We start from the raw sequence: 23754 nt of genomic DNA, 5'->3' as shown, positions 1-23754 counted from the left end.
TCCTGCCTTGCAGGAAATCACACACAGAACGAGCAGTATGGCTGGTGGCATTGTCATGCTGGAGGGTCATGTCAGGATGAGCCTGCAGGAAGGGTACCACATGAGGGAGGAGGCTGTCTTCCCTGTAACGCACAGCGTTGAGATTGCCTGTAATGACAAGTGCAGTCCGATGATGCTGTGAGACACCGCCCCAGACCATGACGGACCCTCCACCTCCAAATCGAACCCGCTCCAGAGTACAGGCCTCGGTGTAACGCTCATTCCTTTGACGATACACGCAAATCCGACCATCACACCTCCTTGCATAAGGCACGTTCACGCAGATAAGCAGGGATCATGGGCATCTTTCTTTTGGTGTTTTTCAGAGTCAGTAGAAAGGCCTCTTTTTAGTGTCCTAAGTTTTCATAACTGTGACCTTAATTGCCTACCGTCTGTAAGCTGTGAGTGTTAACGACCGTTCCACAGGTGTATGTCCATTAATTGTTTATGGTTCATTGAACAAGCATGGGTGTTTAAACCCTTTACAATGAAGATCTGTGAAGTTATTTTGATTTTTACGAATTATCTTTGAAAGACAGGGTCCTGAAAAAGGGACGTTTCTTTTTTTGCTGAGTTTAGCTTCCACTCCCTTAGTCACAGCCATTTTAGTCACGTAAGTCAGTACGTTATTTTCTATTAAATAATGAATATTTAGGCTACCTCTAACTTCCGTCATGTGCACATTCAGATAGCCTTATACAACTACGTATACTATCCCCTTCTATACCTTAGCTGGCAACATTGATATTGTAGCAGATTGTAACCAATGCTAGCCTTAATCAACCATATACTATACAGCCTTGGCTACAGGTTAAACAATTTACAGCTCTGATTTTCTCCCCATCATAACTGTCAAGAGGGTAAATAACAGTGGTTTCCTTAGCTGAGAATTGGAGCTTTCCAGAAATGCCAGAAGTATTACTGTACTCCTAATATTCAACAAATAGCATTTGTTTTTCCCATAGGAAAAAAGCAACCGCAACTCACATTTGCGGACCGTGCGAGACCACATCCAACAGATGAATGAATAACAGTGTACATGGGGAAAATAGAGCTTTTGATGAGATCATAGCCTACATGAAAGTAAGAGAGAGTGTAAACATTATTGTTTCTAGTTGAGGTTAGTTACAAGTGAAGTGTCCAAAGATTGACAAGTGACTGAAGAGGCCGCCTGGGAGCTGTGTGGGAGAGATCAGCTCAATCAGATCGCGCAACTGAAAGATGTCAATACTTATAATGAGAGGATTGCATTAAATATTCTGCTTGCATGCTTATTGCTTATGATTGGACAAAACTGATGAAAAAGAGCTTCATGTCAAATTAAATTAGCCTCATATGGAATTCTCGTGTGGTCACATTTTCGTAAACTAAAATAAAAAGTAATTTGTAATAGTTCAAGTTTTTTTCCAGGGCCTCTTGTCTCGTTATGGCATAGTTTTAGTATTGTCACAGCCCTACTTGCATGTACATCACAGGAGATTGGTGGCACCTTAATTGGGGAGGACGGGCTCATGGTAATGGCTGTAGTGGAATGTTATTGAACACGTGTTTGATGGCATTCCATTTGCTTCATTCCAGCCATTATTATGAGCCGCCCTCCCCTCAGCAGCCTCAACTGATGTACATCGTAATTTATTTGCCATAGGCGAGCTTGTGAGACATCCTTATCGATTTCTACTCATGTACCTGTAATAACCTCCTCTCTTCTTGTCAGTCTGCAGATGCAGAGGCTGCAGGTCCTGGAGGATCGTCTCTGGTCAAGCAGGAGAGGACTGAAGAAGACGACCCGCAACACAGCAGAGACATCCAGACTGGAGCAGCGGCTGGAGTGGCACCCCCTGTAGCTACGGACGACCTCGCCACCACGCCCCAGCCCAGGACCCGACGCAGCATTACGGAGGTCAGTGGAACACCGAAGGCCATCCTCAAGTCAGAGACAGACACCGAGACTTTAACTGTAACACACAGGCTCTTACGCACAGGATCTGACCACAGATCAGACCCAGAGAGACTGGGATTGGGGCCACTGGGCTCTCCTCCTGCTTCAGGCTCAGAGTATTTACCGGTATTTCACCAGAGCCAGGGGACTGTTAATTCCCTTGGAGATGGTGATACGTTAGACACTGGTGGTGATGATCTGTCTTGTTCTTACACTACAGAGACGGAACCTGTCAACATGCCCTTGGGTTTAGAGACCCAGACTGATCTGTCTAAAGGGGACTGGAACCAGTACAGTAGTAGTGTATACTCTGAAGGGTGCCTAGATAAGAAAGGGGAGGGTCTGGTTGTAGATGAAGTGACTGTGAAAGTGGAGGGTGACGTTCCTCTCACATGGAATGCAGATCATCACGTAGGAGACGGACACTCACAAGGCAGAGATTTCTTAGACTACAGGGAAAGCTTCGAGACAAATCCAAATGTTGCAACCCACTCTCCTTTACACATGTTCAGGGATCGTGACCCAGTGTCCACGTCGATGGGGCCTTCCAATTCACAAGGCCACATCCTTTTCGATCAGGTATTGAACTCAAACGACATCGCTAGAGCCCAGGCTCAGGGACAGGGAGCCACATCAGGTAATAGTAAAGAGAAACGGTTCCTCTGCATGTTCTGTAACAAAGGCTTCAGCTGCCCCCAGAAGGTGGAGATCCACCAGAGGGTCCACACAGGGGAGAAGCCCTTCAGCTGTACCCAGTGTCACATGCGCTTTGCGGAGGCTGGCACCCTAAAGAGGCACCAGAGGGTCCACACAGGGGAGAAACCCTTCAGCTGCCCCCAGTGTGAGAAGAGGTTCTCCCACCAGCACCATCTGAAGAGGCACTTGAAGGTCCACACGGGAGAGAGGCCATTCGCCTGTACGCACTGCGAGAAGAGGTTCTCAGAGAGGAGCTACCTCAGGATACACCAGCAGAAAAACCATTCCACTCTATAACATAGTTACTTTCTATTTCATTCGATAGCTTCTGACATTTAGATCAAATCTTGCATTAAAGACAATTCATTTTCATTGTCAGCAGAATGGATCCATAGATGCATTTGGAATAACGAGAGTAACAGATTTCAGTGTTAAATATTCCTGGGTAGAATATTGCATCCAGACATTGTGTGATTATATAAGGCATATATAAGCCTAAGAAGTCTGTTATATTGTGTTTGTACTATGTAGGCTACAGTGCCTTCAAAGTACTCAGACCCCTTTACCTTTTCCACATTTTGTTGCGTTATAGCCTTATTCTAAAATGGATTAAAAAATCCTCAGCAATCTATACACAATACCCCATAACGACAACAGGTTTAGACATTTTTGCAAATGTATTAAAAATAAAGAACAGAAACCTTATTTACATAATTTTTCAGGACCTTTGCTATGAGACTTGAAATTGAGCTCGGGTGCATCGTGTTTCCATTGATCATCCTTGACGGTCCTAGAATTTAATTGGAGTCTACCTGTGGTAAATTCAATTGATTGGACATGATTTGGAAAGGCACACACCTGTCTATGTAAGGTCCCACAGTTGACAGTGTATGTCAGAGCAAAAACCAAGCCACGAGGTCGAAGGAATTGTCCGTAGAGCTCCAAGACTGCATTGTGTCGAGGTACAGATCTGTGGAAGGGTATCAAAAAATGTCTGCAGCGTTGAAGGTTCCCAAGAGCACAGCGGCCTTCATCATTCTTAAATGGAAGAAGTTTGGAACCACCAAGACTCTTCCTAGAGCAATCGGGGAAGTGGGAGGTGACTCAGGGAGATGACCAAGAACCTGATGGTCACTCTGCCAGAGCTCTAGAGTTCCTGTGTGGATATGTGATGAAATCAAGATTGAACTCTTTGGCCTGAATGCCAAGCGTCACATCTGGAGGGAATCTGGCACCATCCCTACGGTGAAGCATGATGGTGGCAGCATCATGCTGTTGGGATGTTTTTCAGCGGCAGGGAGTGGGAGACTAGTAAGGATTGAGGGAAAGATGAACGAAGCAGAGTACAAAGAGATTCTTGATGAAAACCTGCTCCAGGGTGCTCAGGACCTCAGACTGGGGCGAAGGTTCACCATCCTACAGGACAACGACCATAAGCACACAGTCAAGACAAAGCAGGAGTGGCTTCGGGACAAGTCTCAATGTCCTTGAGTGGTCCAGCCAGAGCCCGGACTTGAACCCGATCAAACATCTCTGGAGAGACCTGAAAATAGCTGTGCAGTGACGCTCCCCATCCAACCTGACAGCGCTTGAGGGTCTGCAAAGAATGGGAGAAACTCCCCAAATACAGGTGTGCCAAGCTTGTAGCGTCATACCCAAGAATACTTGGATGTAATTGCTGCCAAAGGTGCTCAGCAAAAATGTTTAAACTATTTTTGCTTTGTCATTATGGGGTATTGTGTGTAGATTGAGGGAAAAATACAATTGAATAAATTTTAGAATAAGGCTGTAACGTAACAAAATGTGGAAAAAGTCAAGGGGTCTGAATACTTTACGAAGGCACTGTATATGATGTTCACAAATGCCTGTTTCATTACCTCCAACAACAAAAAAATTCTCCCTCAGACACTTTTAATGAGAAAGGGAATGCAGTTTATCACAGAGATTTGTAGTTGAGACCTGTATATGTGTGGGTTACATATGGCGTATTTAAAACTTGTTTATGTTTAATAAACAGAAAATGTAACTTTTCATTCTAAGCCCTTGTTCAAACACCCATCACCCACCAAACAAAAAAATGTAATTGTCTTTGGAAGAACGGGGATAGAGTGCCGTCTGAAACCATCAAGTACGCCTCGTCTAAATGTTGCCGATAGTTCAGCAGACTCTGCCACTCTTTCGGCGTGGTGCGGGTGAAGCACGCCTCCGTTTCATGCAGAGGGCGCCAGAGTGCAGTTCTTCCACTCGGGAGAAATGGTATTGCATATTAAGATATGTTAATTACATGCTATTGAAGGTTTCTTCACTACCACACCCACAACGGAAGCACAATCATGCACAGGAGGTTGGTGGCACCTTAATTGGGGAGGCCGGGCTTGTGGTAATGGCTGGAGCGGAATCAAATACATGTGGTTGATGCCATTCCATTTGCTCCGTTCCAGCCTCCTGTTTAATCATGGTCTCGGATCTGCAGGTGGAGGACTTGTGTGAGAGGTCACTTAAGCCTGAATTTGACCCAAAACCAACAAGGAAATTTACTGCAGTGTTGAAAGCGGTTGTATGAAACCCATCGGTACATCAAGCAAAGCGCTTAACCATGTCAGCCTGCTCTTCATTTCTATTCAGTTCAACTCACCAAACCATTTTTCTCATTGAGACTCTCTTTAGTATACATCTCACCCTATTCTGCATGAATACGACAGTGTATTTTAATTAATGAGAATGTTGCCAGAGGGGGATGGCCACCGTTTTACGGGCTCCTGACCAATTGTGCATTTGCATTGTTTAACTTTTTTTGTACGTATCGTTTCCTATGACCGAAAAGAGCTTCTTTACCTCAGAACAGTGATTACTCAGCTCAATCTGGACAAGGATTTTTCTTTAAGGAGTCAGACACGAAGGATATACTGTTCTTCCTGGACCAGGCCAAAATCCCCATCATTCGTAATTAGAGGGGTTCTAGGGGTTGGCGAGCCAGATGCGTGGTGAGACTGCGTCGACGAGTGGATAATCTGCCTTTACTCTACTTGCGAACGTGCAATCACTGTAGAATAAACTGGATGAGCTCCGTTCGAGACTACCATCAACAGGACATTAAAAACTATAATATCCTGTGTTTCACAGAGTCGTAGCTGAACAAGGACATGGATAATATACAGTTAGCTGGATTTTCTGTGCATCGGCAAGACAGAACAGCAGCTTCCGGTAAGATCAGGGGGGTGGTCTGTGTCTCTTTATAAATAAAGAGAATTGCACACTCATATATATGACACACACACATTCCTGCAGTCACCATGCCAATTGCATGCTCCCTCAAAACTTGAGACATGTGGCATTGTGTAACAAAACTGCACATTTTAGTGGCCTTTTGTCCCCAGCACAAAGTGCACCTGTGTAATTATGCTGTTTAATCAGCTTCTTGATATGCCACACCTGTCAGATGGATGGATTGGCAAAGGAGAAATGCTCACTAACAGGGGTTTGTGCACAAAATTTAAGAGAAATAAGCTGTTAAGGTGCGTGCTTAGTCCTCTCTTGTACACCCTGTTCACCCACGACTGCGTGGCCACGCACGACTACAACACGATTGTAGGCCTGATCACAGACGACGATTAAACAGCATATAGCAGTGTTACTCACAATTTTTGGGGTTGAGACAATCATTGAGGGCCGCACAGATCTTTAATTTGTACTTTTTCTAACAATATCAATTGAGAGAAAATTCAGAGCAATAGAGCACATGCAATTGATTTGATGTACAGCACATCACAAATGTATACATACACATATCAAATAGGCTACATCACATGTACAGTGGGGGAAAAAAGTATTTGATCCCCTGCTGATTTTGTACGTTTGCCCACTGACAAAGAAAGGATCAGTCTATAATTTTAATGGTAGGTTTATTTGAACAGTGAGAGACAGAATAAAAATTATCCAGAAAAATGCATGTCAGAAATGTTATAAATTGATTTGCATTTTAATGAGGGAAATAAGTATTTCACCCCCTCTCAATCAGAAAGATTTCTGGCTCCCAGGTGTCTTTTATACAGGTAACGAGCTGAGATTAGGAGCACACTCTTAAAGAGAGTGCTCCTAACTGCATCTTGTTACTTGTAAAAAAGACACCTGTCCACAGAAGCAATCAATCATTCAGATTCCAAACTCTCCACCATGGCCAAGACCAAAGAGCTCTCCAAGGATGTCAGGGACAAGATTGTAGACCTACACAAGGCTGGAATGGGTTACAAGACCATTGCCAAGCAGCTTGGTGAGAAGGTGACAACATTTTGGTGAGATTATTCGCAAATGGAAGAAACACAAAAGAACTGTCAATATCCCTCGGCCTGGGGCTCCATGCAAGATCTCACCTCGTGGAGTTGCAATGATCATGAGAACGGTGAGGAATCAGCCCAGAACTACACGGGAGGATCTTGTCAATGATCTCAAGGCAGCTGGGACCATAGTCACCAAGAAAACAATTGGTAACACACTACGCCGTGAAGGACTGAAATCCTGCAAGGTCCCCCTGCTCAAGAATACATATACATGCCCGTCTGAAGTTTGCCAATGAACATCTGAATGACTCAGAGGACAACTGGTGAAAGTGTTGTGGTCAGATGAGACCAAAATGGAGCTCTTTGACATCAACTCAACTCGCCGTGTTTGGAGGAGGAGGAATGCTGCCTATGACCCCAAGAACACCATCTCCACCGTCAAACATGGAGGTGGAAACATTATGCTTTGGGGGTGTTTTTCTGCTAAGGGGACAGGACAACTTCACCGCATCAAAGGGACGATGGACGGGGCCATGTACCGTCAAATCTTGGGTGAGAACCTCCTCTCTGTCAGGGCATTAAATGGGTCGTGGATGGGTATTCCAGCATGACAATGACCCAAAACACACAGCCAAGGCAACAAAGGAGTGGCTCAAGAAGAACACATTAAGGTCCTGGAGTGGTCTAGCCAGTCTCCAGACCATAATCCCATAGAAAATCTGTGGAGGGAGCTGAAGGTTTGAGTTGCCAAACGTCAGCCTCGAAACCTTAATGACTTGGAGAAGATCTGCAAAGAGGAGTGGGACAAAATCCCTCCTGAGATGTGTGCAAACCTGCTGGCCAACTACAAGAAACGTCTGACTTCTGTGATTGCCAACAAGAGTTTTGCCACCAAGTACTAAGTCATGTTTTACGGAGGGGTGAAATACTTATTTCCCCCATTAAAATGCAAATAATTTTATGTTTTTCTGGATTTTTTTGTTGTTATTCTGTCTCTCACTGTTCAAATAAACCTACTATTAAAATTATAGACTGATCATTTCTTTGTAAGTGGGCAAATGTACAAAATCAGCAGGGGATCAAATACTTTTTCCCCCCACTGTATATGACCCATCTTAAGGGTTACCTCAGTAGTTGGATGAGTGAAAATGTCCCTTCTGCTCCTTGACTGAATTCATTCTGAATGTATAGTCTGTTGTTGCTATCCTTGTGAGGCAATCCAGGTGTGCATTGGTCAGTCTGTTTCTCTGTGTTTGTTTCACAATGTTCTATGTTGAAAATGTTGCTTCACATGAATAAGTGCTGACAAAAAATGTCACCTTTTGCACACACTGCTTCAGAAGTGGATACTCTGTCTGACACAAGGCTCCAGAAATGGGTAACACCTGATCTTAGTTCACCTTGCAATGTGTCATTTGCCTGCAGCTCCACCATCTCACTCTCTATTCCAGCACGGTCAGGACAGAGGGCTGTGATGACTGGGGTCAGAGATAACACTGGCACATGAAAGGGGTTCTCAATGAAGTTGAAAAACTCCATGATATCCTCGAATCCTGGCTCAAACTCCAACTTCAGCTCTTCCAACACACGCACAAATGCATCATAGCTAAAATGTTGCACTATGTCTGGGTAGGATGTGGTGACTGCTGCTCTGAGTTTTGGGAAATGAACAAACTGTCAGGTATGAACAGTGTGGTGATTTTATTTTGAAACGCTGTGACCACACACAGCATCTTGCCAGAAGTTGTAGCTTTCGCTTGGAGCTGGGGATTCACAGTGTTCAGGTGGCAGGTGATGTCAGTTAAAAAAAGGCAGCTTTAATATCCACTGTGGATCATCCATCTCTGGCTCCTCTCTCTCCTTCACAGATTTGAGGGAAGAGAGAGAGAAATCTTTCCAAAACTCTGCCACGAGACAGCCATCTCGCCTCGCTGTGAAATATCAAGTCGCCTTATTCTGTCTGGTATTCCTCCAGCAACTCGTGGAATTGCCGGAGCTTCAGTGCCCTCGCAATAATAATGTTCACCATGCGCACGACTTGCTGCATCACATTCTGTAAGTCAGTCTTTGAGTTTAGCCACGAGTGCTTCACGATGAATGATACAATGAAACGTAACAAATTCGGGAATATCCTCTCTTTCTCATCAGGCCTATGAGTCCCTTCTCCTTCCCTCGCATGTTTGGGGTGCCGTCATTGCACACAAATGTCAGATTTGACCAGTAATATTATCAAAAAATGTAACGAGGGCTTTCAGAATATCCTCTCCTCGTTTGTCCCAGAAGGGGCAGTAAACATGAAAGTTCCTCTCTGAACGACTCGTTTTGAGGGAAGCGGACCCACAATTGGGCAATGGGCTTTCGTCAAGCGCAATACTAAAACACGACGCCACTGATATGTCAGTAATCAGTTGCATACCGACGTCTTCTATGCGTCTTGTTATGGTCGAGTATGAGAGTTGCAGTCCCTTAATTTGCTTTAAAATAGCTCCCTTGTTTGTGAAATCGGCATACAATATTTCGGCTGAGGCCAAAAAACATTTTGACAATCTCCGCCGCCTTGTTTCTCCAAGCAATCGCATATGTTTTCTCTGCAACAGTGCTAGATCTGTCGATCATTTGCTGTTGTGCTATTTTGTTGTTTCTGAGGTTGCTTTGTGGTGGATCTGTTTTGTCAAAGTGGGCATGGTGTGACTGGAAATGTCGCTCTAAAATTGCTCATTTAAAACAATTGACTGCCTTCTGGCAAAGAAGACAAAGTGAGCTAGTTCCATCATGCAGTACAAAAAAATACTTGTCTGTCCATTTCTCTTGGAACTTTGTTTTTCTTGAATCGACCGTATCCTTCTCTAAGCCAACGGAGCCACGTTAGCTAGCTGCATTTCCCCGCCGCCATCTTCCCGATTTTCCTGGTTCTCCAGTGGTTGTTCATTAAATAGCTGTCACATTCTCCAGCTCTTCCTCCTCATTTTCAATAGATTTAAGTTTCTTTTTTACAATAAATCGATCCATGTCAACCAGACTGCAAAATTAGCTAGAACAAACTGTCAGTTGCTGTAGCTGAGCAGTTGCCTTCTATTTCGGCCTTTCTGTTCAACAGCTGCGCTATACTCCCATCTATCTGCAGTCCAGGGAACACTATATATATATATATATTCACTGAAGTGATTCAGGCCTGCACTAAACACATTGAATTGAAATTGTATCAATGTTATGTATTATGAATGGAAAATAGGAAAATCACCGCAAGCTGCAAATTAAGGGGCCTGTGGACCACGAAATGAGTACCACGCCTATAGGGAGGTGGTCAGAGACCTGACAGTGTGGTGCCAGGAAAACAACTTCTCCCTCAATGTGAGCAAGACAAAGGAGCTGATCGTGGACAACAGGAAAAGGAGAGCCGAGCACACCCCCATTCATATTGACAGGGCTGTAGTGGAGAAGGTTGAAAGCTTGAAGTTCCTTGGTGTCCACATCACTAAGGACCTATATCATGGTCCAAACACACTAATACAGTTGTGAGGAAGGCACGTCAACACCTATTTCCCCTCAGGAGACTGAAAAGATTTTGAATGGGTCCTCAAAAAGTTATGCAGCTGCACCATCGAGCGCATCCTGACTGGTTGCATCACCACTTGGTATGGCAACTGCTCGGCATCAGACCGCAAGGTGCTACAGATGGTAGTGCGTACAGCCCAGTACATCACTGGGGGCAAGCTCCCTGCCATTCAGGACCTCTATACCAGGCGGTGTCAGAGGAAGGCCACCCAATTCAGACGGTTCTCTCTGCTATCTCACGACAAGTGATACAGGAGAGCCGAGTCTGGGACCAAAAGGCTACCCAGACTATTTTCATTGAATCCCTTGTTTTATTCTTATTTTTTCACTGACTTGTTCAACTGTATGTCTGTGTAATCTGTCTCTTCCAGGAGGAGGGTCCAGAGGTGCTGCTGGTGAAGGAGGAGGGGTGTGAGGAGGGTCTGGGGAACCCTGAGGGGACCATGGTCATGGAGGACAACCAGACTACACCTCCTCCTGAACCCACAGAGGAACCAACTGAGCAGCACAGGACCACACACAGTCTCACTGAGGTGAGCCCACTGTAAACTACTGTTTGAATGGTACTAGGTCAGTGTCTCAGGAGTGTTGATCTAAGATCAGTTTGCCTTGTAGATCATAATTAATAAGATTATATGGACAGATCCTCTATTCAACTAGGCAAGTCAGTTAAGAACAAATTCTTATTTACAATGACGGCCTACCCCGGCCCAACCCGGACGACCCTGGGCCAATTATGCGCCGCCCTCCCGATCACAGCCGGTTGTGATACAGCCCAGGATCGAACCAGGGTCTGTAGTGATGCCTCTAGCACGGCGATGCAGTGCCTAAGACCATTGCGCCACCCTAGATTGTCTCATAGTATGAGTGTCACTGCCCTGGTCTTGACATGCCTTTGAAAGATCAAATTCCAACCCAAATAGTGTCAACTAAACCCATCCTTATTTTTTGCAGTCAGTAGACAACATGGAGGATGGGAAGCCTGATCTGCTGCTGGTGAAAGAGGAGACAATAGAAGACGGACCAGAGAGTATTGATCTGCTAAGTGGACTAAAGATGGGGGAGCAAGGTAAGGGCGACATACCTTTGTATATATAGTGTATGTGGACAGCCCTTCAAATTTGTGGATTTGGCTATTTCAACCACACCCGTTGCTGACTAGTGTATAAAATTGAGCACACAGGCATGCAATCGCCATATACATATATTGGCAGTAGAACGGCCTTACTGAAGAGCTCAGTGACTTTCAAAGTGGCACAGTCATAGGATGCCACCTTTCCAACAAGTCAGTTCGTCCGTCCTCAGTTGCCACACTCACTACCAAGTTCCAAACTGCCTCTGGAAGCAACGTCAGCACAAGAACTGTTCGTCGCTTCATGAAATGGGTTTCCTTGGCCGAGAAGCCGCACACAAGCCTATGATCAACAGGCGCAATGCCAAGCGTCGGCTGGAGTGGTGTAAAGCTCGCCACCATTGGACTATGCATAGTGCCAAGTGTAACGTTTGGTGGAGGAGTAATAATGGTCTGGGGGTGTTTTTCATGGTCTGGGCTAGGCCTATTAGTTCCAGAGAAGAGAAATCTTAACGCTACAGTATACAATGAATGACATGCTAAACAATTCTGAGCTTCCAACGTTGTGACAACAGTTTGGGGAAGGTCCTTTCCTGTTTCAGCATGACAATGCCCCGTGCACAAAGTGAGGTTCATACAGAAATGGTTTCTCGATCGGTGTGGAAGAACATGACTGGCCTGCACATACAGTTGAAGTCGGAAGTTTACGTAGGTTGGAGTCAAACTAGTTTTTAAACCATTCCACAAATTTCTTGTTAACAAACTATAGTTTTGGCAAGTCGGTTAGGACATCTACTTTGTGCATGACACAAGTACATTTTCCAACAATTGTTTACAGACAAATTATTTCACTTATAATTCAATGTATCACAATTCCAGTGGGTCAGAAGTTTACATACACTAAGTTGACTGTGCCTTTAAACGGCTTGGAAAATTCCATAAAATGTTGTCATGGCTTTAGAAGCTTCTGATTTTAAGTCAGTTGGAGGTGTACCTGTGGATGTATTTCAAGGCCTACCTTCAAACTCAGTGCCTCTTTGCTTGACATCATGGGAACATCAAAAGAAATCAGCCAAGACCTCAGAAAAAAATTGTAGACCTCTACAAGTCTGGTTTATCCTTGGGAGCAATTTCCAAACGCCTGAAGGTACCATGTTCATCTGTACAAACAATAGTACGCAAGTATAAACACCATGGGGCCACGCAGCTGTCAGAACGCGTCTCCTTCCTGAGCTGTATGCCTCCTAGAGATGAATGTACTTTGGTGCGAAAAGTATAAATACTCCCAGAACAACAGCAAAGACCATGTGAAGATGCTGGAGGAAACAGGTACAAAAGTATCTATATCCCACAGTAAAACGAGTCCTATATCGACATAACCTGAAAGGCCGCTCAGCAAGGAAGAAGCCACTGCTCCAAAACCGCCATAAAAAAGCCAGACTACGGTTTGCAACTGCACATGGGGACAAAGATCATACTTTTTGGAGAAATGTCCTCTGATCTGATGAAACAAAAATAGAACTGTTTGGTTATAATGACCATCGTTATGTTTGGAGGAAAAAGGGGGAGGCTTGCAAGCCGAAGAACACCATCCCAACCGTGAAGCACGGGGGTGGCAGCATCATGTTGTGGGGGTGCTTTGCTGCAGGAGGGACTGGTGCACTTCACAAAATAGATGGCATCATGAGGGAGGAAAATTGTGGATATATTGAAGCAAGATCTCAAGACATCAGTCAGGAAGTTAAAGCTTGGTCGCAAATGGGTCTTCCAGAAGAACAATGACCCCAAGCATACGTCCAAAGTTGTGGCAAAATGACTTAAGGACAACAAAGTCAAGGTATTGGAGTGGCCATCACAAAGCCCTGACCTCAATCCTGTAGAAAATTTGTGGGCAGAACTGAAAAAGTGTGTGTGAGCAAGGAGGCCTACAAACCTGACTCAGTTACACCAGCTCTGTCAGGAGGAATGGGCCAAAATTCACCCAACTTATTGTTGGAAGCTTGTGGAAGGTTATCCTAAACGTTTGACCCAAGTTAAACAATGTAAAGGCAATGCTACCAAATACTAATTGAGTGTAGGTAAACTTCTGACCCACTGGGAATGTGATGAAAGAAATACAAGCTGAAATATCATTCTCTCTACTATTATTCTGATATTTCACATTCTTAAAATAAACTAGTGATCCTAACTGACCAAAGACAGGGTATTTTTACTAGGATTAAATGTTTGGAGTTGTGAAAAACTGAGTTTAATTGAATTTGGCTAAGGTGTATGTAAACTTCCGACTTCAACTGTACAGTGTAGCCCTGACCTCAACCCCATTGAACACCTTTGGGATGAATTGGAACGCCGACTGCAAGCCAGGCCTAATCGCCCAACATTGGCAGCCCCACCTGCATAGATATACTTCAATGGGAATAGTGATGCACCTTGCTATTATTCATTCTTAAAATGTAATTAATACAACTTATGCTTACATAAAAAAAAAAAACACATTATAAATGTATGAACTTGACCAGGTAATTGACAAAAAAAACGAAATATATAGCGTTTTCTCTGCCATGTTTGTAAAGTCTATTTTCTACCCTTTTCATGCAGGTGGTTGGCTGGAGGCTAACAGAGGAGACTGGGAGGCCAGCTTGGATTCCCAGACCCAGATGGGCGCAGCCAAGGGCCCAGGGGACAACATCAACGAGCAAGCCAGGACCAGAAGTGACATAGTGGAGGTCAGTGGATGGGACAGTGTCCTCAACTCTGGGCTGTGGAACAACACTGTTAACCTCAACCAGAAACCGACAGTGGAACACAAAACAACATCCGAACTTAGTCTCCAAGACAACAGACTGGCTGAGACTAGTGTAAGGCGTAGATTTGGTCTGCGGGGACGAGGTGGTGTCTGTATGCAGCGAGAGCGAACAGATACAGACTTGGCTAGCAATGCTCCGTCCTGCTCCTATAGTTGTGATTCAGAGAGACTGATGGCGCCTCAGGTTAACCCTCCAACAGGTGCTGCCTTCAGCCTGCCTTCTATAGGATCTATCAACTGGAACATGGACCCTGTGACAACACAGACACTCCCTGGCCTTCATCCTCCTCAAACTCTCCTAATGTTAAACCAGACCTCAGACAATGCCAGTGCCTCAACACTAAATGGCTATACAAGCTCATTGACAAATGAAAGTAGTAGAGACGCAATCAGTAAAGGTGACATCGCCATAGAGAAGCGCTTCCCGTGTTCGTTCTGTGGGAAACTCTTCAGTTTCTTCAAACAGCTGGAGATCCACCAGAGGGTGCACACGGGGGAGAAACAATTTGGCTGCCACCTGTGCCGAGCCAGTTTTTCGCACTCTTTCAGCCTGAAGAGACACCAGAGAGTCCACACAGGGGAGAAACCATTTAGCTGTACCCAGTGTCACATGCGCTTCGCCCAGGCTGGTGACCTGAAGAGGCACCAGAGGGTCCACACAGGAGAGAAACCCTACAGCTGCCTCCAGTGTGAGAAGAGGTTCACCCGCCAGGACCAGCTGAAGATGCACCTGAAGGTCCACATGGGAGAAAGGCCGTTCGCCTGTACGCACTGCGGGAAGAGGTTCTCAGAGAGGAGCTACCTCAGGATACACCAGCAGAAAAACCATCCCACTCTATAATGTGGAAAGTAACCATTCCACTTTAACTTCTGATGTTTAGATCAAGTCATGCATTAAAGACAGATTCATTTTCATTGTTGTCAGCAGAAAAGAGCGTGTAGGATCATGTGTGTAGGATCATGATTAAATAAACAATTTCTCAGCAATCTACACACAATACCCTATAATGACAAATCGAAAGTATTTTTTAATTTTTGCACAGTTATTAAAAAGAAAAAACATACCTTATGTAAATAAGTATTTAGACCATTTGCTTTAAAATTTGAGCTCAGGTGCATCCTGTTTCCATTGATACAACTTGATTGGTGTCCACCTGTGGTAAATTCAATTGATTTGGAAAGGCACACACCTGTCTATATAAAAGGTCCCACAGTTGACAGTGCATGTCAGATCAAAAACCATGCCATGAGGTCGAAGGAATTGTCTGTAGAGCACTGAGACAGGATTGTGTCAAGGCACAGATCTGGGGAATGGTACCAAAAACATCCTGCAATATTGAAGGTCTCCAAGAACACAGTGGCCTCCATCATTCTTATATGGAAGAAGTTTGGAACCACCAAGACTCTTCCTTGAGCTGGCCAAACTGAGCATTCGGGGGAAAAGGGCCTTGGTCAGAGAGGTGACCAAGAACCCGATGGTCACTGACAGAGCTCCAGAGTTCCTCAGTGGAGATGGGAGAACCTTCCAGAAGGACAACCATCTCTGCAGCACTCCACCAATCAGGCCTTTATGGTAGAGTGGCCAGACTGAAGCACATGACAGCCAACTTGTAGTTTGCCAAAAGTCACTTAAAGACTTTCAGACCATATGAAACTAAGATTGAACTCTTTGGCCTGAATGCCAAGCGTCACATCTGGAGGAAACCTGGCACCATCCCTACGGTGAAGCATGGTGGTGGCAGCATCATGCTGTGGGGTTGTTTTTCAGCGGCAGGGACCGGATGACTTGTCAGGATCGAGGCAAAGATGAACGGAGCAAAGTACAGAGAGATCCTTGATGCTCCAGAGCACTCAGGACCTCAGACTGAGTGAAGGTTCACTTTCCAACAGAACAACGACCCTAAGCACACAGTCAAGACAATGCAGGAGTGACTTTGGGACAAGTCTCTGAATGTCCTTAAGTGGCCCTGCCAGAGCCCGCACTTGAACCCGATCAAACATCTCTGGAGAGACCTGAAAATAGATGTGCAGCAACGCTCCCCCATCCAACCTGACAACGCTTGAGAGGATCTGCAGAGAAGAATGGGAGAAACTCTCCAAATACAGGTGTGCCAAGCTTGTAGCATCTTACCCATGAAGACTCGAGGCTGTAATCACTGCCAAAGGTGCTTCAACAAAGTACTGAGTAAAGGGTCTGAATACTTATGTAAACGTCATATTTCAGTTTATATTTAATAAATTACCAAAAATGTCAACCTGTTTTTGCTTTGTCATGAGGTAGCGTGTAGATTGAGAATCATTTTTTTTATTTTAGACTAAGGCTGTAACAAAATGTGGAAAAGTCGAGGGGTCTGAATACTTTCTGAATGCACTGTACGCACAAAGTAGGTCACATGGGGGAGAGGTGCTGAAGAGTGGCTTCCATCTGGCCACTACCATAAAGGCCTGATTGGTGGATGTCAGTATATACACCAAAAAAGTAGGTCACATCGGGGAGAGGTGTTGCTTTGTATTTTTTTAAACCAGGTTTGCTGTTCACTGGCACTATATGAGATGGGAGTTCCATGCAATCGTGGCTCTGTGCAATGCTGTGCGTTTCCTTGAATATGTTCTGAACCTGGGGACTGTGAAAAGACCCCTGGTGGCGTAAGTGTAAGTTGACAATGCAAGCAATTAGGAATTTCCAACACATTCATGTTTTTTTTATAAAAACAAGAAGCGATGAAGTCAGTCTTTCCTCAACTCTTAGACAAGAGAGACTGGCTTATTGATATTAGCCCTCTGATTACAAACAGCAAAACATGCTGCTCTGTTCTGGGCCAGCTGTAGCTTAACTAAGTCCTTTGCAGCACTTGACCATATGCTGGACAATAATCAAGATAAGAGATCATATTCTAGAGCCTTCATGACTTGCTTTGTGGAGTGTGGTGTCAAAAAAGCTAAGCATCTCTTTATCATGGACAGACCTCTCCCCATCTTTACAACCATGATGCTGGTGTTTTATAAATGAGGAAACCAGAGTGCAATCGAATGTTGAACCTTTTCGAAAGTATTCTATCAAAGTGAGGGTACCAGATTCACAGAAAAGGTAAAGTGTTACCATAGTGAGAAGTTATTGTACTTGTCACATGCATCTGTGGTGCAATAAAAGTACTGTACTTCAACTTATGTGAGTATTACCTTTTTGTTGAGGTTAAATACAAAATTGACTCTGTGCTGAATGACATGGTTATTTTTGTATCATTGGAGGGACTGATTTAGAGATGGGCACTGTTATTAAAATATCCATGGACATTAGTATTGAATTACTTGGGAGAGTATTCATTTGAGAGAAACATATAGGCCTATTTTAACAACTAAGGCTTTTGTCTCAAATTAAATACAATTATCTGTGTGACATTTCTACAAGCATAGACCATTACATAAAAATGTTAATACAATTTTATTACAGTTTTTATGAGTGCACCCCATAAAAAAGAGGCACAGGTAACCTACACACATTTCACAGGTGTAGCTTTTTCTTATTGTTGTCAATCAAAATGGCGCTACATTCAGAGGCTCCATGCATAGCAAGTGAAATCGGAGATTTCTAATCAATGCAAAATGCAATTGAGGAATTTAATTGTCTAAATGATAAGGAGTAGTCTACAACGATCAACCAACAGGTAGGCTGTTGTTTCATATTAATGGGGTTGTTGTAGCCAAGTATTGGGAGCAAAGCAAAATAGCCTCAATTAGCCTTGCTACTTTTGCTTGCTAGCTAGCTGGCTACTGTAGCTAACTAGCTTCTTTACAACGATTAAATGCAGTTAAGACAGGCACTACCAGATGGTATGATAGATATGTAAGGCAGCAGCAAGTTTGTCTAACTAGCGCAAGTCGGTTTGGCTACTTTCTCGCTCTCCCTCCGTGCCACATATTGATTGTCACACACACACCGGCTCCTGCTCCTCTCTCGCCCCTCCCCACCCTTCTGACGAAACAAGCAGAGCACAGCGCACCCGTGAGCATGTCTCCATTGAAATAAAAATAAAAAGGTTTTCTTTAAAACACATGTAGTTCGACTGTCCGGACATCATTCGAATAGTTAAATCATTACAAGTGCTCAGCATACGTGGGAACTCCTTCAAGACTGTTGGAAAAGCATTCCAGGTGAAGCTGGTTGAGAGAATGCCAAGAGTGTGCAAAGCTGTCAAGGCAAAGGGTGGCTACTTTGAAGAATCTGAAATATAAAATATATTTTGATTTGTTTCACACTTTTTGGTTACTACATGATTAAACTATTTCATAGTTTATGTCTTAACTATTATTCTACAATGTAGAACATTTTTACAATAAATTAAGAAAAACCCTGGAATGAGTAGGTATGTCCAAGCTTTTGACTGGTACTGTACTTGTGTAAATACCTGTTTATAGAGACAGTAAATCTACACTAGAATAAGGACAGTTTAATATTTATCTTACAGGCTCTAGTTTTGTCACACATGGACTACTGTTCAGTCGTGTGGTCAGGTGCCACAAAGAGAGAAAATTGCAATTGGCTCAGAACAGGGCAGCATGGCTGGCCATTGGATGTACACAGAGAGCAAACAATAATAATATGCATATCAATCTATCCTGGCTCAAAGTGGAGGAGATATTGACTTTATCACTACTTGTAATTGTGAGAGATACTGACATGTTGAAAGTACCAAGCTGTCTGTTTAAACAACAAGCACACAGCTCAGACACCCATGCATACCCCACAAGACATGCCAGAGTTCTCTTCACAGTTCCCAAGTCCAGAACAGACTATGGGAGACGCACAGTACTACACAGAGCCATGACTACATGGAACTCTATTCCATATCAGGTAACTGATACAAGCAGTAGAAACAGATTTAAAAAAATCCACCTTATGGAACAATTGGCACTGTGAAGCAACACAAACATAGGCACAGACATATGCATACACACACATGATAACATATGCACTGTACACATGGATTTCGTATTGTAGATATGTGATAGTGGAGTAGGGGCCTGAGGGCACACACTTAGTGTGTTGTGAAATCTGTTATGAATGTATTGTAATGTTTTTAAAATTGTATAACTGCCTTAATTTTGCCAGACCCCAGGAAGAGTAGCTGCTGCCAATGGGGATCCATAATAAATCAAATACTGAGGTGATGTAAATGGAATTAAGTCATTATTTTCTACTCTATTCTTTCTAAAGAAGTCTGCTCTCAGCTTGATACAGATCATAGATTTGATGTAATAAGCAGTACCGTATTTAAAAGAATAGAGCGCATACTTTTCCATTTAACCACACCCTTTAGACTATGACGCCAACCAATAAGATCATTTCCCTTCAGTGTAAACGGAAGTGAAGTGACTAAGAACAGTTTCTACGTTAGCGTTTTTATTGTTGTTATTTAGACAATTATTATTATTACCCTGGAACTTAAAATATGACTCATTTAGCTGCACAGCATCACATACTTACCCCAGGTAGTGTTTAATTCACGTTGGAGACAGAACTTGGTTGATAGATGTTATCTGGTTAACATTAGCTAACAATGGCTAACTGTAACAGTAACGTTATGGTTTTTCACACTCAAATAGCCTCCATCATGGAGGTGTTAGCGAATGCAGCCGTTGCAGAAATCTGTAAACTCGTAGACGACGACTATGCAGTGTTTCGTTTGGAAATAACTCAAAGCCAGAAAGAAAACAGGACATTGCGGAGGAAACTACAGCAAGTAGAACTGAAGGTGGCACGGGAGCGCGCAGAGAGGACAATGCGAGAGCGCGTCCCCGCCAGCCCGAATAGTGTCAAGATCCTCGACCGATACAGAGGAATGGCAAGAGGTACATTTAGCAGATGGCCAAGGCTGCAGAGCCAGTCGCCCCGTTTCCATATGCGCATGTGTTGAGACGTGTTACCCAGAATTGGGTCTTGGTCAGTTTTTGGATAGTAGTATTCAATACCTCCCCTGAACACTTAAGTACGTAGCTAGCTATCGTGCAGTTTTGATTTTATCAGGCAGGTCAATTAAGAGCAAATTATTTTAGCAAATTCTAACCAGATTCTTGATTTACTGAATTTCCTATTGTCACACTGAATAAAATAATGTGATGCATGGAACATAATCAATAAATAGTGTATCAATAAGTAATGAGTAGTATTACCTTACATCCCACGGCCGGATTACCGAACTGGCAACTGCCCCCCCCCCCAAACGTTTTAAGGTTGATGGCCTGTCATGACAAATACTGTCCACTTGCCAAAATGTGTCCACCCCTGCGTCGTAATAGCATTCAATTAGTTGTCAGCGTCCATTGCTATATCAATGGTGTGATGGGCTAATGCGTTCAGTTTTGGAGTTCATTACAGCCAAAACTGTTCTTTTCATCCCCGGTATGTAAACAAAGCTGATTTCCGTGACAGTTACCCTGCAAAAAAAAGTTATACGATTCAAAATAGCAACAACATAAAAACGTGGAAACTCCACACTAACTTAGCTTTCAGATCGCCAAGTGAGCTCCTATGCAGCTATTATCAATTCATTCATGTGCAATTCAATTCATACACTGGCTCATCTGGCTGGCATGTTTTTATTTTGAGCTTCCCTCCCCTTGTCTTGTCTTACACTAAAGTATGCTTTCATTAGTCCTATTATGATATTTTTTTCCTGTCTCCCTTCCTCCACCACGTGGCATAGGCATAGCTCAGTACTACAGTAGTACACTTGTGGTTGTATATAATATAAGACATAACAAACAGTTGAATAATGTTGAAATCACAAATACCAAAAAGGGATTCACAACAATTAATTAACCTAATTGATTCATTAAATGAACAGCCTGTGAAAACCAACCTGGCAATAATTATAGAAAAAATGTAAAAGGTTTCTAATTTTGTGCAACAGATGTGTCATGAACTTGTTTATTTTATTTAATAGACCCACATGGCAGTTCAAGACTGAAATATATGGGTATAGGCTAACATCGAAACAAACAATAAAACACCATTTAGTTGAGAAAACAAAAGTATGAATGAGACTCCTCAGAGTTGGCAGAAATAGGGTATGGGTGATTTTTGTTGTTATTGCTATATCTCTTCTGGCATGTGGGATAGAAAGGAGGTGGGTGCTACGGGTGGTTCTGCCCGTCACTTGCCCTCGATAGGCAGCCAGTGTCGGAAGGGGGACTTGAAGAAGGAGATTGCAAAGTCCAGGCACAGCTGCTCTTCGCTTTTTGGGAGTGTTTGCAGTGTTAGTGTATGTAGCGCATCTGTGTATCTCACTGTGCCCAAGATGATATGGCAAGCACAAGTTCTTTACAGATTAGATTAACCAACATGACAATAACAGTAGCTGTAGAAAATGTAATTAAAAGTGAGATCTTGGAGGGTGGTTCACACTACTGTTTGTGGTCACGTCATATCACCGAGTCTGCGTTTAAGTATATGCATTATGTACATAAACACATGCATTCACTCACTCATTTATCAGGAGATGACTGCATTACTCTTGATATTCCATGTTACAAAATGTAACCTGGACTTAAATTGAATCAACATAAGAACATGAGTAAATGTGTAGAAAAAAGAGGGAAGGGAAGTGCTGCTGGGATACTGTAGTACACTGCGTGCACAAATATTAGGCAAGTGAGTATTCTGATCTTATCATTGTTTCTATTCACATTTTCGAACTCCAAACCATATAAACTTGAATGCTTATTGGATTTAATCATTTTCAGGTGATATGTATTTGTGTAATGAGGGAGGGTGTGGCGAAAGTGAATAACACCTTATATCAAGGTGTGCCTAATTTTTAGGCAGCCTCATTACCTGAGGTAAAATGGGCCAAAAAAGAAATTTAACTGACACTGAAAAGACAAAAATGTAAAATGCCTTTCAGATGGATGCGACACTCTTTAAATTGCTAAACTATTGAGGTGTGACCACTGGACATTCAAACGTTCTGTTGCGAATAGTCAACTGGGGCGCAAAAAACGCATGGGGAAGAAAAGGCGCAAATTAACTGCAAAAGACTTGAGAAGAATTAAACGTCAAACTACCAGGAACCCATTATCCTCCAGTGCCACCGTATTCCAGAACTGCAACCTACCTGGAGTGTTCAGAAGTACAAGGTGTCAAGTGCTCAGAGACATGGCCAAGGTCAAGAAGACTGAAACAAGACCACCACTGAATAAGATTCACAAGTTGAAGCGTCAAGATTGGGCAAAGAAATACCTGAAGACAGATTTTTCAAAGGTTTTATGGACAGATGAAATGAAAGTGACTCTTGATGGACCAAATGGATGGGCCCGTGGCTGGATCAGTAATGGACACAGGGTACCACTTTGAGTCAGGTGCCAGCAAGGTGAAGGAGGGTTACTGGTATGGGCTGCTATCATTGAGGATAAGGTAGTTGGACCTTTTCGGGTTGAAGATGGACTGAAACTCAACTCCCAAACTACTGCCAGTTTCTGGAAGATTCTTTCGTCAAACAGTGGTACAGGAAGAAGTCCTCAGCATTCTAGAAGGCCATGATCTTTATGCAGGACAATGATCCATCACATGCATCCAAGTACTCCACTGCTTGGCTAGCCAGCAAGGGCCTCAAAGATGCCTGAATAATGACCTGGCCCCCTTCCTCACCTGACTTAAATCCTATTGAGAACTTGTGGGCCCTTCTCAAACGTGAGATTTACAGTGATGGAAGACAATACACCTTTTTGAACAGCATTTGGGAGGCTGTGGTTGCTGCTTCAAGCGAAAATTGATCGTGAACAGATCAAGAAACTGACAGACTCCATGGATGAAAGGCTCATGGCAGTTATTGAAAATAAGGGTGGCTATATTGGTCACTGAATATTTTTGAATGGCCAAAAATGTTATATAATTGTCATTTTGTGTTAGTTATCTGTTACACTTACTCTAAAAATTGAGAATAAACAAGTGAGTTGAGAGAAATTATTTTTGTAATTTAGTTGCCTATTAATTCTGCACACTAATAGTTGCCTAATAATTGTGCACACTTATATATTTCCCTGAGAAAGACAAAACTCACTTTTCCTTTTGTTAAACATTCAGGTTTGAGGTTCAATAACATTTTGGATTGACTGAGAGCATTGTGTTTGTTCAACAATAAAATTAATCCCGAGGAATACAATTTGCTTAATAATTGTGCATGCAGTGTATATAAATATGGAGACAACAGTCAGCCTTGTTTTACTCCTCTTAAAAGCTAAATACTTCCTGAGAAGTAACCATTATGAAGACCAGGCCTGGTATCTTTGATGTTTCATAATGTTCAATTGTTTCAAGTAATTGTCATATATTATCTCCAATATATCGTCCATGTAAAAAACCTATCAGATC

The 23754-nt window shown here is 43.2% G+C and overlaps 3 protein-coding genes across 5 annotated transcripts in view; 2 read left to right on the top strand and 1 right to left on the bottom strand.

The window, feature by feature from the left end:
* LOC123723694 (zinc finger protein 34) overlaps positions 1 to 15426 on the top strand; it is a 48868-nt gene extending 33442 nt beyond the window's left edge. For 2 of the 3 annotated variants that reach the window (XM_014195004.2, XM_014195006.2), the window contains exons 3-6: positions 1754 to 1939; positions 10878 to 11039; positions 11461 to 11575; positions 14177 to 15426. In XM_014195004.2, coding sequence (XP_014050479.1) covers positions 1754 to 1939; positions 10878 to 11039; positions 11461 to 11575; positions 14177 to 15225 — 1512 coding nt within the window. In that variant the 3' untranslated portion in view covers positions 15226 to 15426. Of the gene's footprint in view, positions 1 to 1753; positions 3324 to 10877; positions 11040 to 11460; positions 11576 to 14176 lie in introns of those variants that run through there. The other variant, XM_014195011.2, reaches the window with a different exon arrangement.
* Positions 1 to 23754, bottom strand: part of LOC106602437 (oocyte zinc finger protein XlCOF29-like) — a 395249-nt gene that overhangs the window by 310498 nt on the left and 60997 nt on the right. The gene's annotated exons all lie outside the window — the stretch shown is intronic.
* LOC106602403 (uncharacterized) overlaps positions 19745 to 23754 on the top strand; it is a 37901-nt gene continuing 33891 nt past the window's right edge. Inside the window, exon 1 of the mRNA XM_014195015.2 lies at positions 19745 to 20234. Within this exon, the coding sequence (XP_014050490.1) occupies positions 19943 to 20234 (292 nt within the window). The 5' untranslated portion in view covers positions 19745 to 19942. The remainder of the gene's footprint in view (positions 20235 to 23754) is intronic.

The sequence above is a fragment of the Salmo salar genome, chromosome ssa04, assembly GCF_905237065.1.
Source record: "Salmo salar chromosome ssa04, Ssal_v3.1, whole genome shotgun sequence".
NCBI lineage: Eukaryota > Metazoa > Chordata > Actinopteri > Salmoniformes > Salmonidae > Salmo > Salmo salar.
This window is presented reverse-complemented; position numbering and strand designations above follow the sequence as displayed.